Source organism: Lupinus angustifolius, chromosome LG02 (assembly GCF_001865875.1).
Source record: "Lupinus angustifolius cultivar Tanjil chromosome LG02, LupAngTanjil_v1.0, whole genome shotgun sequence".
In the NCBI taxonomy this organism is placed as follows: domain Eukaryota; kingdom Viridiplantae; phylum Streptophyta; class Magnoliopsida; order Fabales; family Fabaceae; genus Lupinus; species Lupinus angustifolius.
In genome coordinates this window covers 252,496-267,346 of record NC_032010.1, presented here as the reverse complement: position 1 = coordinate 267,346, position 14,851 = coordinate 252,496, and the positions used below count along the sequence as shown (strand labels likewise).

Below are 14,851 nucleotides of genomic sequence, written 5' to 3'. Positions count from 1 at the left end.
AATGATTGAAGTTGATGTTTACAATTAAGGAGGGCATAATGGTAAATTGACCTTTGGAGATCTTGACAGTTTGTTGGGTATCGCTGCTTCATCCTCTCGATTGTTAGCAATGGAATTTTTATCTCTCGTATAATAGACTATTTGGGCATTGAGATTGCTGGCGAGGAGATAATTGTTGTGAACTCCAGAGATCACTTAGTTGGTGACAACCTGATCCATAAAATGGGCATATACAAATATGTTGATGGTTGGCTATTTCAGGAGGATCATAACACCACTATGGACTTGTGGTTATCTGATGAGGAGAAAGATGCAACTCTCGCTGAGTAGAACATTAGACAAGACAATGCTAAGGTCCCTGCACCTACAGGATCTACATTCGGTTTAGCTCACTTGGATGCATTGGAGCAACACATGAATGAACTTCTGCAAGGAATGGAAGTCAGGCTCATCGCTGAGCTTCACATGCTTCTAATGCTTATGACATTGCAATGGTGCATCATGGACTTAGTTTTATTGAAGACAACAACTTGAACAAGACAAAGGTGAAGAGAAAGCTTAGAGATGAAGTTAACCAAAGCATCATGCCAAAGACTCAAGGTTTTAATAGAGTTAGGATTTTTTATGTTTTAGAACTCCTATGATGATTGTTTAGTTTTTAAGTCTAGGTTAGATAAACCTGGGATGGAGGTCTCACAAGAATTAAATTTTTTAAAATCAATTTTTGAGACATTTCATTCATTCATACTTATATGATACGTTCATGCATTGCATATACATGATTTCATGCATAAAAGCTATATATTTTTAAAGTATACATTGCATATACATCTATTATATAGGAGGTTCATATTTCATATCAAGGAAATCGTTTTTCAACTCATATAATCTATTAGATTATATTATAATCGATTATCTATTTTGTGAATTCCGAAAATCGATTATGTTATGTGATAATCGATTATTCAGAGTTACAATAGCTAAAGAAATCTAGCTTATGGTATAGATAATCAACTAACTGTCATGATAATCGTTTATTTCTATCGGACACGGTATTTTTAGTATCATGATAATCGATTACCAATCTTGATAATCGATTAGATCATCAGAAAAAACTATTTTATATAAAAACCGTTTTTATTCTCACTAGTTCATAATTTGAGTTTCAAATTTTTTATATTTTCTAGAAACCTTTGAGAGAAATCTTATGAGTTTAGAACTATTAATTCTTTGTGATTTCAAAAGAGAAAGGAGTGCAATTTTCATATCTTTAGAAAAGTATATTTTTGTGAAAACCATGCATTGATCATATTAGGATTTTAGAATTCTTGTGTGATTTCTATTTTATGTTTTAGGTATGAGATTAATTTCAAATTAGCACATGTGAGGTTCATATTACTCTGATTTCGTTTTACAATCTTGTTAAGAGATTTAATAATTCTCGAGTGTTTAAGAATTAGGTTAAATCCTAGCTGCGATTAGGTAGAAGTTTTCATTATTGCAAGATTCTTAGAAGTGGATTGAGATTGGTGAGAGGCCAGAACCATAGGTGGTGGGGTATTCATAGAAGGTTGAGTGGTGAAACTAATAGAGGATCACTAGAGTCCAAGAGGGAAATTCCTGTAATTAAAATTGGAACTGTGTTTGTATGAAATACATTCAATTTTATAGCGATGAAAAAATCTCCCGAGATCAGAAGGGGAGGCCTGGATGTAGTTTGCAAGTGAATCCGCAAATAAACTAGGATAAAATCTCTTGCACACATTTCTTGATCCTTTTAATTTTTACTTTCAGTTTTATGTTTAATATTTTAGATTTCTTATCATTGCTTGAATTGTAGTGTTATTTGCATATTCAGTATTGTAAGACTGAGATGACAACTAAGAGGGGGTGAATTAGTTGTCTTACATCTATGATAGATTTTTCTGCAAATTTCAGAGTTGGTAGCAATAGAAAAGTTGTGCAGAAAAATATCAAGTAAATTTAAGGAGATAAGGGAGAATAGAGTACTCAAAGATTTTTATATTGATTCACCTTTTTGTCCACCGAAAGTTACATCCAATACTCTTGCAATACAAAATATTTCTTCACTAGATATTAAGAGTAGTAATTACAAATTCTCACTCGAGACTTCCTTATACCTTACTCACTCTCTAATACATGTGTCACTCTTTGGAAGACAACCTTTCCAAGTGACTCTATCCCCTTTCTTATCACACCCTTGTGATAGAAAGTATTTCAGCAAATTGAATGAAGAAAACTTTAATAATGGAAAGGATTGCATTTACAAGATTTGAACACTATAATATCTTGCAATATTGTAACTCTTTATACACTTCGTTATAATGCTCAGAAGGTTTGAAAATCTTTGAAACCACACTTAAATCAACTTCATAAAATTTAATCTGAAAGTTAAGAACAAGTTGTAGAAAGTGCAGAAAAAGTGTTTCATAAAAATTCAGATTGTGTATGTGAGTTGTGTCATTGAATTATGAGTTTCAATGCCTTTAAATAGGCTTTTCAATCAGCCATAACACCTCTATGAAAAGGTAGGAGTTGATTGGAATGAAACCATTACGTTTGGGGTGAAAGTTGTTCAGTTTGAATCTGAAAATCTGGTGTAACAACTCTCAGTAATCGATTACAACATCGACGTAATCAATTATCCAAACATTATGTCCAACTGAGTAATCGATTACCACATTGTGTAATCAGATACTCTCATATATTGTAACCTTGTCATCGGTTACTCAAATGGAGTAATCGATTACCCTATTCAGTTTTTGTTGGGTAACTCATTTCTCACTCATGTAACTTGTTACTTAGTTTTAGTAACCTGTTACTTAGTCATAGTAACCTCTTACTTAGATCCAGTAACTTGTTACACAGTATTTTGAAAATTGTTTTCATTTATACTTGAAATTTTCAATTTTCTTTTAAAATATTTTTGAGTATTACTACTAATTGCATATTATAGAGTATAAGGATAGAAATACCTATACACTTAGGCTCTAAATTCCTTGAAGTTTTATCTTCATTGTCTTCATAAGTATTCTTCCTTCTCTTCTTTATGTGATGTTGTTGTCTTCATCGAAACTGTGTTAAGGTCAGGAGCAAGATCTTCTTCACAATCTTCCCCTTTTTGATGATGACAAACCAATATCTTCTTGACACTATAGTTCTCTGAGAGTAGCATACTTTGTGATATTTTGACATGACTTGAGTATGCTCCCCCTATTTTTATATGCTCCCCATTTGATTTGGAGTTGTGTGCTTGAAAGAATTTTAAACAGAAAATACACTCTCCCAACTTTTTTCCCCGTTTTGAATTCATCAAAAAGAAGAAAAGCCAAGAGTCCAACACATACAATATGCATATAGCAAAAAACAAAATTTAACATAGCATAGCATAAATCTAAACAAATGTTCATACATTGTTAAAACAACCAGAAAAGATACAAAAATGTCAACAATCACACAACATTACAAAGAGAAACCTAGACATCAATTATTCTAAGACTTAGGCTCAATACTATCATCATCAAGATCCATGTTATTGATCTTATATAATAGATGTTGAAGTTCAATTTTGACTTGTTGATTCTAAGCATCAAGAGCATCCATCTGATTAGAGATGTAGCCTCGAAAAGAGAATAATTTATCCATGATCATCTGATTGGTAGGCATGGCAGCAGATGAAGATGACTCAACATGAAAGTCAGAAGTTTGAGGTTTAGGAGGGTTAACAGAAACATTTGCAGTTGGATCAGCAGGTGCAGCTTGTCTATCACTTTGATTCTTATAGATTCTATTAATTTGGTCTTGAAAGAAACCCATTTTGTGGATCACATCCACATCGATCTTACAATTGCGTGCATCGAGTGTGATTTTGGACTCACCAATAGTGGATACATCAAAATGCTTAAGTATGTTGGTGATGAAGATTTCATAAGGCAAGGGGCTGTGAGTTTCTCGCACACACCATATTTGTCTCATTATTGCCAAAGCCAAATTGATTTGAAGGTTATGCTTAAGAGCATATACATCAATTGTAGTTCCATGTCATTAATTTGAGAATTTTGTAATTATGACATAACTAAGAAAGTAGTGAAGCAAACGATCTTCGATATTGAGATTTCCTACAACAAGGATATCTCTACTCTTTACAGTTTCACCTAAGCATAATCAAGTCGTATGTCGTGCCTTCACTTGAAATTGCTTCTCTTTGATCTAGGCTCGTACCTAATTTAATATACTAAACCCTAATTTAATATAGCAACTCCTAAATTAATATACTAAACCCTAATACACTTAACCCTAAATTAATATACTAAACTCTAATCTAATACACTAAACCCTAATTTAATATACTAAACCCTAATTTAATACACTAAACTAATTAAACATGCTAATTAAAATACACTAAACCCTAAAGTAACCTTAACACCTATAGTACATTAACTTAATATACTAAACCCTAATTTAATACACTAAACTAATTAAATACACTAAACCCAAAAGTAACTATTCATTTCCAATCTAGAATTCGTTGTTAGCAACAACCACAAAAACTCATGTTCCACATCCACGAGTTCAGAGTAGTGGCATATTTTCCAAGGAAATCGTGGTGCACATACACGACTTCATGGCTCATGAATTGCACCATATCCATATTGCCATAAATTTGCAAGGGAATCTGTACCACTTGCATGGAAATTGTGGTTAGTAGCCATGAGTTTAATGAATGTCATGGGAGTAATCTATGAGTTTAATGAATCTTGTGGACTACATCCACAAGTTTGAATAGTAGGGCTAGGGCATAGTTTAGGGCACAACATCCACCAGTCAGAACTCGTGGTTCAGAGCCAGGATTTTCCTTGAAGTCGTGGACCTCATCCACGATTTTCAAATGTTATATAAACCCCCCACCCTTTGGCCAAAATCACACTAAAACGAATTCCCTACTCCTCAACTCAACCGAATTTCCCTACTCCTTAATCGAATTTCCCTATACTCATCAACCTAATCCCACAAAAATGGAACACATTGGTTCTAGCCGCACTATCCCTTCCTTACTCACTATTTAAAAAGACCATGTTTCAACCAACACATGGAATGGGGGAGATATCACTTTTCAGGCTAGATACAACTTTTGGCATTCTCTACCCTTAGAATCAGTGATGCAAGTTATTTGGAACACCGCTTTTGGAAACATTTTGGAGATTCGAGGATCATATATCAACAACCATCTCATAATCATATTGGTTGAGAGATGGATGCTAAAGGCTCACACTTTCCATTTATCTAATGAAAAGTGCATGATTATGATTGAAGATGTCACTTATCAACTCGAACTATACATTGATGGAGACGTTGTTACTAGAGCGACAAGTATGGACTGGGAAATTGATTGTCTCAACTTGTTCGATGCTATTCCAACTGATAGGCAAATTCAAATGGTTCAGCTAAGTTGGCTTGATATCACATTTCAAAAACTCCTAGAAGAAGAGAATGATGTTATAATTCAACAACATGGAAGAGCATTCATTCTATGGATGATCAGTGGATTTCTTATGCTAGATACATCAGGGTCTCGAGTCCACCTCATGTATCTCTCATTGTTGGAGGACTTATCACAAACATACCAATACAGTGGGGGCTACACTATTTTGGCATGTCTTTAGTGGGGACTCTATCGTGCAATATTAATTAGTCGTCAAATAAAAATTGGAGGACGTTTGTTACTACTATAATCATGGACATACGACCGCATTCTAATTCTTACTCCAAGAGTGTATGATAACATATTACAGTTATTTCCTTTGGTTAGAAGATAAATTTTTATTTAAAAAACAAAATATAGAAGTTTTTATTTTTTTATATATTTTTTTATTTAAAAATATTTATTCGAATTAATTTACTAACTTAATGTAATTTTACATTTAGGTGGTCGTGACATTTAATCACCACCAATATTCCTGAGCATGAAGCCAATATCATACGCTCAATGTTAGATCGTTTGTGCACTGATCAAATAAATCTCAATTTATTTCTAATTTATTTTCTTATTATTAATACTTTATTTCTTATTATTACTAATTTATTTTCTTATTTTTACTAATTTACTTCTATATATCAGTTTGTTTGGACCTCATATAAGAACATCAATTTTATGGGCTAGATGTCAGATATCTCTCGAGCACGTGTGCCACTTATTTGCTTCACACTTGTTGAATGACATGTTATTGATCGAGTTATGAGACAGTTTGGCCAGCAACAACCAATCCTATATGATCAATCGAACCTCGAGAAACTGCACAAGATGGACTTACGTGAAAAAACGACTTCAAGTGGCCACATAAGCATGACCGGTGTATTCAAATTTATAATAATCGGGAAAACTATGTGGTCAATCATTTTCTCGATGTCGAGCCCTTGTATCACTACTTACAATATATGGAGTGATACTTACAAAGGACTAGAAAATGTATCTCTCCATACGAAGCATCTTCAACTTGATCGATAAGATTTTTTTTTTAAAAATTTTGATACATATTTTTTTTTTAATTTATATTAATTATAGCTAATATAGTCCAACTTTTTTCAGTGTAATTTTGATAGAAGAATTCGTGATCTAACTACTCCTACTAATGATTTTCCAAATCTCATGCAAACAATAAAATGACATCTAATTAAATTGCAATGAGATGAAGGACGCATTTGTTCAACTAATTCCAATAGCCTTCTCCACCAATTATTATCAAGCTCCTCCGACTCAATATTTTGATATGTCTGCACCTGAGTTTCAGTAACAATATGACAGTCAAACTCAAATGGATATTCATCGTCATGCATATACTCAAACACCGGCTCCTCAACAACAACAATACTTTGGTTTTGAAAGTTTTGGAGCAATGAGTGATTATTCCTTCACTCAATTGGCATCTTCATCACATTTTCATGGAATGCTACCATCAATGTTTGTCACTAGTTCAACTATATCATTGTCAGTATTTAACTCAACAATATTATCATCCTACAATGCATTCACAAGTTGAACAAGCCAACTTCTATGGTCCACAAGATGATGATGATGACGAGGAAGATGAAGAGGAACCACAATTGGTTAGAGGTGGTACCAGACAAGCAAGACATTGTCAAGAACAACAATTAAGAATTCAATCACTTTGAACGAGAAAGACACATTCATATGGCACATCATCCCATAGACGTCATTAGGAAATGAAACTATTGTAATAAATTAATATCGTTTTGTTATTTTGATAACGTAACGATTTCCAATTCCAAGTAAAATTAATAGAACTATTCCTAATTATTTTGATAATATGGTTTTGATATTTTAGTTTATCACTTTTATTTGTATATAAATAAAATCCTAATCCCTAACAAAAATCATAAACCCTGACTAAAACTCCTAAAACTAACCCCTAAAACTCCTAAAACTGATCTATAACATGTACAAGGAGAAATTGGAAATGGATCATTACTCATCCAAACCCGTTTTCGTGGTCCAAGAGTAAGTAACTCATGCATGGACAACATGATTTTCATGAAGGAGAGAGAACATCAATGGACTCGTGCATCAAAGACACGACTTCCCATTGGACTTGCATTGTTGGTCCACGAGTTCCCTTAAATCGTGGGTGGCATAAACGAGTTCCCTTAAAGTACACCAGTTCTGTAATTTTCAAAAAAGTTACACCACACATGAGATAGTATAGTCAAACTATACTACCAACATAAATTTTCCACTAGGATTTAGTGCAACTCCAAAAGTTGACACAGAATCAACGTATCTCAGCCTTCAAAAAATGTAAAAATGAATGAGCTTTATTCTGGAAAAAATGTATAATGTATTGGATATAAGTTTAGTAATTAACCACATTCAATTATATTGTTAGTGTGGTGTAGTTAAGGGATGAGGATCTTCTGTCCTCAACTTTTTCCTCAACCATGTCCCTAACCAATCACAATGAAATAAAATTGATAAAGTTATAAATATTTAATTTTTTTAACTGACATGACATAATATGATTGGTTTGAGACATGATTTGGGACTAGAGATGGCAAAACAGGTCGCCCGACCCGTTTAGCCCACGCTCGCAAATGTCCGCAAAAGTTTAACAGACAAAATTCAATGCCCTACCCGTTTTAAAACGGGCTAATGGGCTTGAGGGCGGCCCGTGAGCATTGTTAAATAATTTAAAAAAATAAAAAAATTCATATAAGAAATGAAATGAAATTAAATAAAGTAGTTGAAGATAAAAAATTAACAAATTTTTTGATATTTTATATGAAGTTTAACAAATCACATTAGATTACAATTTTTTATTTTTTAGGGATTAAAAATCACATTACATCATAACTTATTTAAAACTTTCTTACTTTTTCCTTAAATTATGTTTACGGGCCGCCCGCATGCCCACTGGAAATGCCCACAAACTTAGCAGGCAAAACGGGCAAATGAACAAAATTTCTATGCCCTGCCCGCAAAAAAATACGGGCTATGCGGGCACACCCATAAGGCAATGGCCGTTTTACCATCTCTATTTGAAACAGACTTTGTCACAGCAGATCCTTGTCCATAGTTAAGGGCATTAAATGCCTCTTTACCATTACCCACAAAACTCAAATAATATTAGGATCACTTTTAGTCTTAAATGTAAAGACAAATTAGCATTAATTAATCAATAAAAAATAGACACTGACACCCCTGAGTTTTAGTGAAACTACACAAATCATCAATCACTTTTGTACACATACACAAACTTCCCATTGTTTTTATACTTTCATTACACTGACCACCCTTGCATGAGAAATAAGTGTAATATTTTAAACAAAAAATATGATAAATGCAATTAAGTTAAACAAAAGATGGTATATTATAATGAAAAATCCAAATAATATACAAATTAATGTATCTTTATTATTTTTTGTTACAAAATGTATCAACAATTCTAAAAAGATATTGTTTAAATCGCTCTTATACTATATCGTAACGAACCAAAAATAATAAAGAGGTATCGACTCATATTATTTGGACTTGTCTCCACAATATATCATGTTTTGATTAATTAATTTATTTATCACATTTTTTTTCTCCATAAAATTACACTTTCTCATGCAGGGATGGTCAGTGTAATGAAAATATAAAAATGAGGGGATTTGTATAAGTGTAGAAATGTAAGGAGTGATTTATGTAATTTCACTAAAACTCAGGAGTTGTCAATGTAATTTACTCTAAAAAAATAACAAAAGTGTCTAAGGAAAGCTATTGACTTAGGGGAAGTTTGTGTAGAAAAGTGTCTAAGGAAAGCTATTGACTTAGAATTCTCAATGGGATGCGATTTCATGTATGCTGCATTGTTTGACGATAATGCAAACCATAAATAGGTACCGTCTAAATAGACAGCGTATTGTGCACGACATTCTAGTGTGCTTCGCGGTTCAGAATTATGAATGTACACACTTCTCCACACCACAAGTCCCTTCGTATTCCTAACACTGTTATATCATATCATTACTTTTTAATTAAATTATTTATTAAGTTGTAATTTTTTTCTCACAGTAATTGATTGGTTGGGAGAGGGATAGAGATAGAAAAGTGGGACATATCTTCCTCCATATTCGTGAGGAATGAAGATTATATCTCTTAATTCAATGAAATTAAGACACATAATAAAAAAGAGTAAATTACACTAACACCCCATAAGTTTTAGTGAAATTATACAAATTACTCCTCATTTTTTATACTTTTATTACACTGACCATCTCTGCATGAAAAATAATTGTAATTTTTTAAAGAAAAAATGCGATGAATGCAATTAAGTTAAACAAAGCATGGTATATTGTGGAGACAAGTCTAAATAATATATGAATCGATACATCTTTATTATTTTTGGTTCTTTACGATATAGTATAAGAGTGATTTAAACAACATCTCTTCAGAATTGTTGATGCATTTTGTAACAAAAAATAATAAAAATACATTTATTTGGATTTTTCCTCATAATATATCATGTTTCGTTTAACTTAATTGCATTCATCATATTTTTTATTTAAAAAATTACAATTATTTTTCATGCAGGAGTGGTCAGTGTAAAGATAGTGTTAGTGTAATTATCTTTAATAAAAATCAATATATGTGTTCCCTATTATTCAATTTTTTTAGTAGGTATTCCAATTTGATAGGATTGAGACATAGTTATGGAGAAGGTTGAGAATCAGTGTTGTTAAAACCGTATCGGTTATCAAACCGGTCAGGGTACTGGTATAGTGGTACAGTGGTTCAACAAGTGGTTCAGTAATTAAACCGCATGTCAGTTAAACCGGACATACCTACTTATATTTATATATATAAACCTATAACAAAAAAAAATTCAAATAGGTAGATACTCAAATTTATAATTCATATTTATAATCTACTCAAAATTCACATAAATAAACAACTTTAAGTCTTTAACAAATTCAAAGTCTAAATTAAAAAACATATATCAATCCAAAAGTATCACTTAACAACCACAAAATATAAATAAATGACATAACTTCACAACTCACTCTATAAAACAAATAAATTTAGAGTTTTAACATTTAACAAGTCAAAATTGTCTTATATGAATATTATACTTTTCTACCAAATCCTATATTCACACAGTACTCCAAGATTACACAAATGTCACTGAGATTACACACGAATGTTATGAACCAAAATGTGTAATCTAAGTATGCGTTGGAAGCATGTGTCTTGAAGTGTTGAAGAAAGGTTAGAAAGATGGGTCATCTTTGTAATGGGTTTTTAAGTTTTTTTATAAAAAAAAATATATGTGTATAAACTGACCGGTTTAGTAAAATACCGGCCGGTTCACCAGTTTTGACCGATTTGGACCGGTTTTTGACCGGTTTTAATACTTGGCCGGTTCAACACCTGTACCGTACCGGTTAGGGGACCGGTTCACCGATTTTCCGGTTGAACTGACCCGTACGGTACGGTTTTAATAACTATGTTGAGAATAGTTGATCTCAATTCATTATTCAGAAGGATAGGGTTGGGAAGGATAAATATCTATTGTCTCAAATTATGTCTCATACTAATAATATTGAAGCAAAAATAGAAAAAATAACATTTAATTTTTTAATTAACATCACATGTTTTCATTAATTTAGAACATTATTTAAAATACCATTTGAAACAACACAACTTTGTACACATTAGGAATGCCAAGTTGCCAATGATCTTCCTTACCTCCACTCACGTCCATCTTCAACAAATATGAAGAAAAAAAATAAAAACAACAAAGGACAAATTTAGAATAATAATATATTATTGTATAAGATTCCTACCTACAAAAAAGTAAGACATATTACTTATAAATTAATCATTAATAAATAAAATATTATTTTGTGACAACATTACTTTCTTATTAATAGAAAGATATTTAATAGAAAAATATATCATTTTCTTATATTATATTTATACTTGCCACGGAAGTAATGGATAGCTTAACATGCAAGCATAACAAGGAAGTGCAGAACGCGTTTAACAATAGAAAAGCTACAGAATTAAATAATTAACTAAAAGCTATAAATATGAATACCTAGTGTTAGGCAATTCCATCATCTTTCTCACTTCACTCCACATAATACTTTCCATAATGAAATCCACTCTATCTTCTTTGACAGGCCTTCGATCAGCATCATCATGGTTCGAGTTATACGCAGCCTTCTCCACATTCATGATGCTTCTAAGAACAGCCATCAATGATCTCATACCATCCCAAGTTCGATCCTTCATCACAACAAAGCTTGAATCTTTCTTCTCCAATATTTACCAATCAAACAACACTGCATCTCTCACAATTAACCGAATTTGGGACGAAAGTTCGAGAAATAACGAACTTTATCAGGCTGTGTGCAACTACCTTCCCTCAAGAGTAAGTCAAAGTTACAAGTCGCTCAAAATTGGCAAACTAGATGACTGTAAAGATCTCATGTTCGCAGTGGACGCAACAGAAGAAGTGGCAGATGAATTTGAAGGCATCAAGTTCACTTGGATGCTAGATGAAGGTTCTTCTGAAAAGGAACGTAGGGATTTGGATAAGCTAGCTTTTAAGTTAAGCTTCGATGAGAAACATAGAAAGATAGCAATGGAAAAGTACATACCCCATGTACTAAAAACATATGAGGACTTCAAATCTGAACGTAAGATTCTTAAACTGAATTCATGGTCAAATGGGTATTGGGGAGAGAATGAGTTGTCACATCCTGCAACATTCGAAACACTTGGCTTGGACCCAGAATTGAAGCAGAGAATTATTGATGATTTGAAACGGTTCTTGAAGAGGAAAGAAATGTATAAGAGAGTGGGTAAGCCATGGAAACGTGGATACTTATTGTATGGTCCTCCAGGAACTGGAAAATCTAGCTTGATTGCAGCTATGGCGAATTATTTGAAATTTGATGTGTATGATTTAGATTTGAACTCTGTTTATTCTAACTCGGATCTTATGAATGCAATGAGGAGTACAACAAGACGTTCAATTATTGTACTTGAAGATATAGACTGCAATAAAGAGGTGAATGCTCGAACACTTAAGGATGAGGAGAATTCAGATTGTGATTATACCCAAGATGCTAAGGTTGAAGATATTAAGGTTTGTTTTTTTACTTTTCGCTTTTTTCATTACAGAAGTTTTTTCCATATCTAATTTGAAATTGATCTCTATAGAATAAAAATATTTTTAATTCTGGTTTTTGTTCTTTATAGTTTTAAGAACATAAGGATAAATTCAAATGTGCTTATTACATAAGAGTAAAAAATGTCAGTGATTTTGTAGTTGCTTGTTGTGATAAAAAATAGAAAGAAAGTCCAGACGATGTAATATATTTATTAACAATGACATTGATAAACTTTATTTGTTTGAAATTTAAGAAATCAATAATATTTATAGGTATGACTAACAAGAAATGCAAAAAATTTAATGCATAATGAGTTAGCTAGTATAAAATTTGTCCCTAATTTTCTCCATTTAATTTTCTTCTCAAGGAGAGGAAATATAAAGGCATGAATCTACCATTTTTTCTTTCTTTCCTTCACTGTATTGAATGAAGCAAACTATGAAAGATATTATTGTCCTTCCTTTTTCATTTCCCTCATATTCATTCATTCACTTTTAACGACAACCAAACATATTTTTGATGGATATCTATAATAGTCAATTATTATATATATGATAGTCATTTTTAATTTGATCATGTAATTTAACTTCAAATAATAACAACAGACCAAGAACCAAATTGAAATATAATTGCACATAGAAGATTGAATTGAAACCTTTCATGGGTTTAATTTTCATATCATAATCATTCATATGATTTCATTCAAAATTACAGGTTGAAAGATTTACTCTCTCTGGTCTACTCAACTGCGTGGATGGCTTATGGTCAAGCCACGGAGAGGAACGAATTATAATATTTACAACAAACCACGTAGAAAAAATTGACCCAGCATTGCTACGCCCTGGTCGAATGGACATGCACATTAACTTGTCCTTCCTTAAAGCCAAGGCATTCAGAATCTTAGCCTCCAATTATTTCGACATTAGAGACAAGCATCCTCTGTTTGAACAAATTGAAGAGTTGCTGGAGAAAACAGAGTTCACCCCAGCAGAAGTGGCAGAGCAGCTTATGAGAAATGAAGATCCAGATATTGCTTTTGAAGCACTATTAAAATTTCTCTCAGAGGTTGACATGAAGAGGGAAGTGAAAAAAGGCAGTGAGAGTAGTAATAGTGAAAATTGATTGTATGAAACAATTTGTACAATAATTGAAACAATGACAATTTGTCAATTTATGATCTTTTAATGGGTGAATTATCAATTCTTAAATGATTTTGAATGTCATTATCTCATATACTAAAACAAGAATAAAAACATTAATGATGTTAGACAGCCAAATCCAAATCAAATTCCTGAGGGACGTTCATCTTCTCTAAAGCTATTTGTTATTTAGTGTGATCATAACTATTCATGATTTATTAATATATAAGATTCTCATTATTCTATTTGGGTCAACTGAGATATTCACTCACTAAGCATATCTCAATTTTAAAAGTCTTATAGATTGTCATCATTAAACCATTTATTTTATAATACCTTTAATTTATATATATGTTATAATTATATTAAACATATAATATATAAACACTAATTAAAAATTATGAATTTTTATTGTAAGTTTCTTATCTTTAGAAAGAAAGTAATATTGCCTTACAATTTCTCTTTCCATCAAAATTTCATTATTTGTACACTAATTTTTTAGAGTTAACACTCATTTCAATTTGATAAGAGTTTCATGTATAACAATTTCGTCCTTAAAATTTTTAATTAGTCCCTACATTTCCTTTATGTGGCTAGAGTTAATCTCTCATGTCTATCTTATTGTTAATTGTTAATAAATGTGAAAATGTAGCACACTTAGTCCACATGTGGGGATGAAGGCAATGAGTCAAGTCTTGATAGTGTATTATTCATACTTGTTCTGTTGATTCATTTTTAGACTCAGATGCGCCCTAGATTCATGTTGATACTTGTTGGATCTGCTATCCATGAGTCCTTGGGTATCCAGCGGATCTGCGGGTACTCACAAATTCAAAAAACATTAAAAATAATTGTGAGTAATTTATGTAATTGTGTGTTTTTTTCTACAATCTTATATGTTATTTAGGCAATCGACAAGAGAAAAAATTATAAAACATATTTAAAGTTTTAAACACATTTTAAATTGATTATTTCAATATTATGATGTAAAATTGATTTAGTAAGAATTGTTCAAT

At 31.9% G+C, this 14,851-nt stretch overlaps 1 protein-coding gene across 1 annotated transcript; it reads left to right on the top strand.

Moving 5' to 3' along the window:
- Positions 11,629-13,881, top strand: LOC109329732 (AAA-ATPase At2g18193-like). Its single transcript, XM_019563502.1, has 2 exons — positions 11,629-12,671; positions 13,411-13,881. The coding sequence occupies exons 1-2, from the start codon at positions 11,673-11,675 to the stop codon at positions 13,816-13,818; spliced, it is 1,407 nt and encodes a 468-aa protein (XP_019419047.1). The 5' UTR covers positions 11,629-11,672; the 3' UTR covers positions 13,819-13,881.

What these genes read in the sequence shown, in the direction of transcription:
- LOC109329732 (XM_019563502.1), top strand. Translation starts at nt 11,673, where the DNA reads ATGAAATCCACTCTATCTTCTTTGACAGGCCTTCGATCAGCATCATCA. An exon ending in CTAAGGTTGAAGATATTAAG is followed by an intron (nt 12,672 to 13,410) that starts GTTTGTTTTTTT and finishes TCAAAATTACAG; the next exon opens with GTTGAAAGATTTACTCTCTC.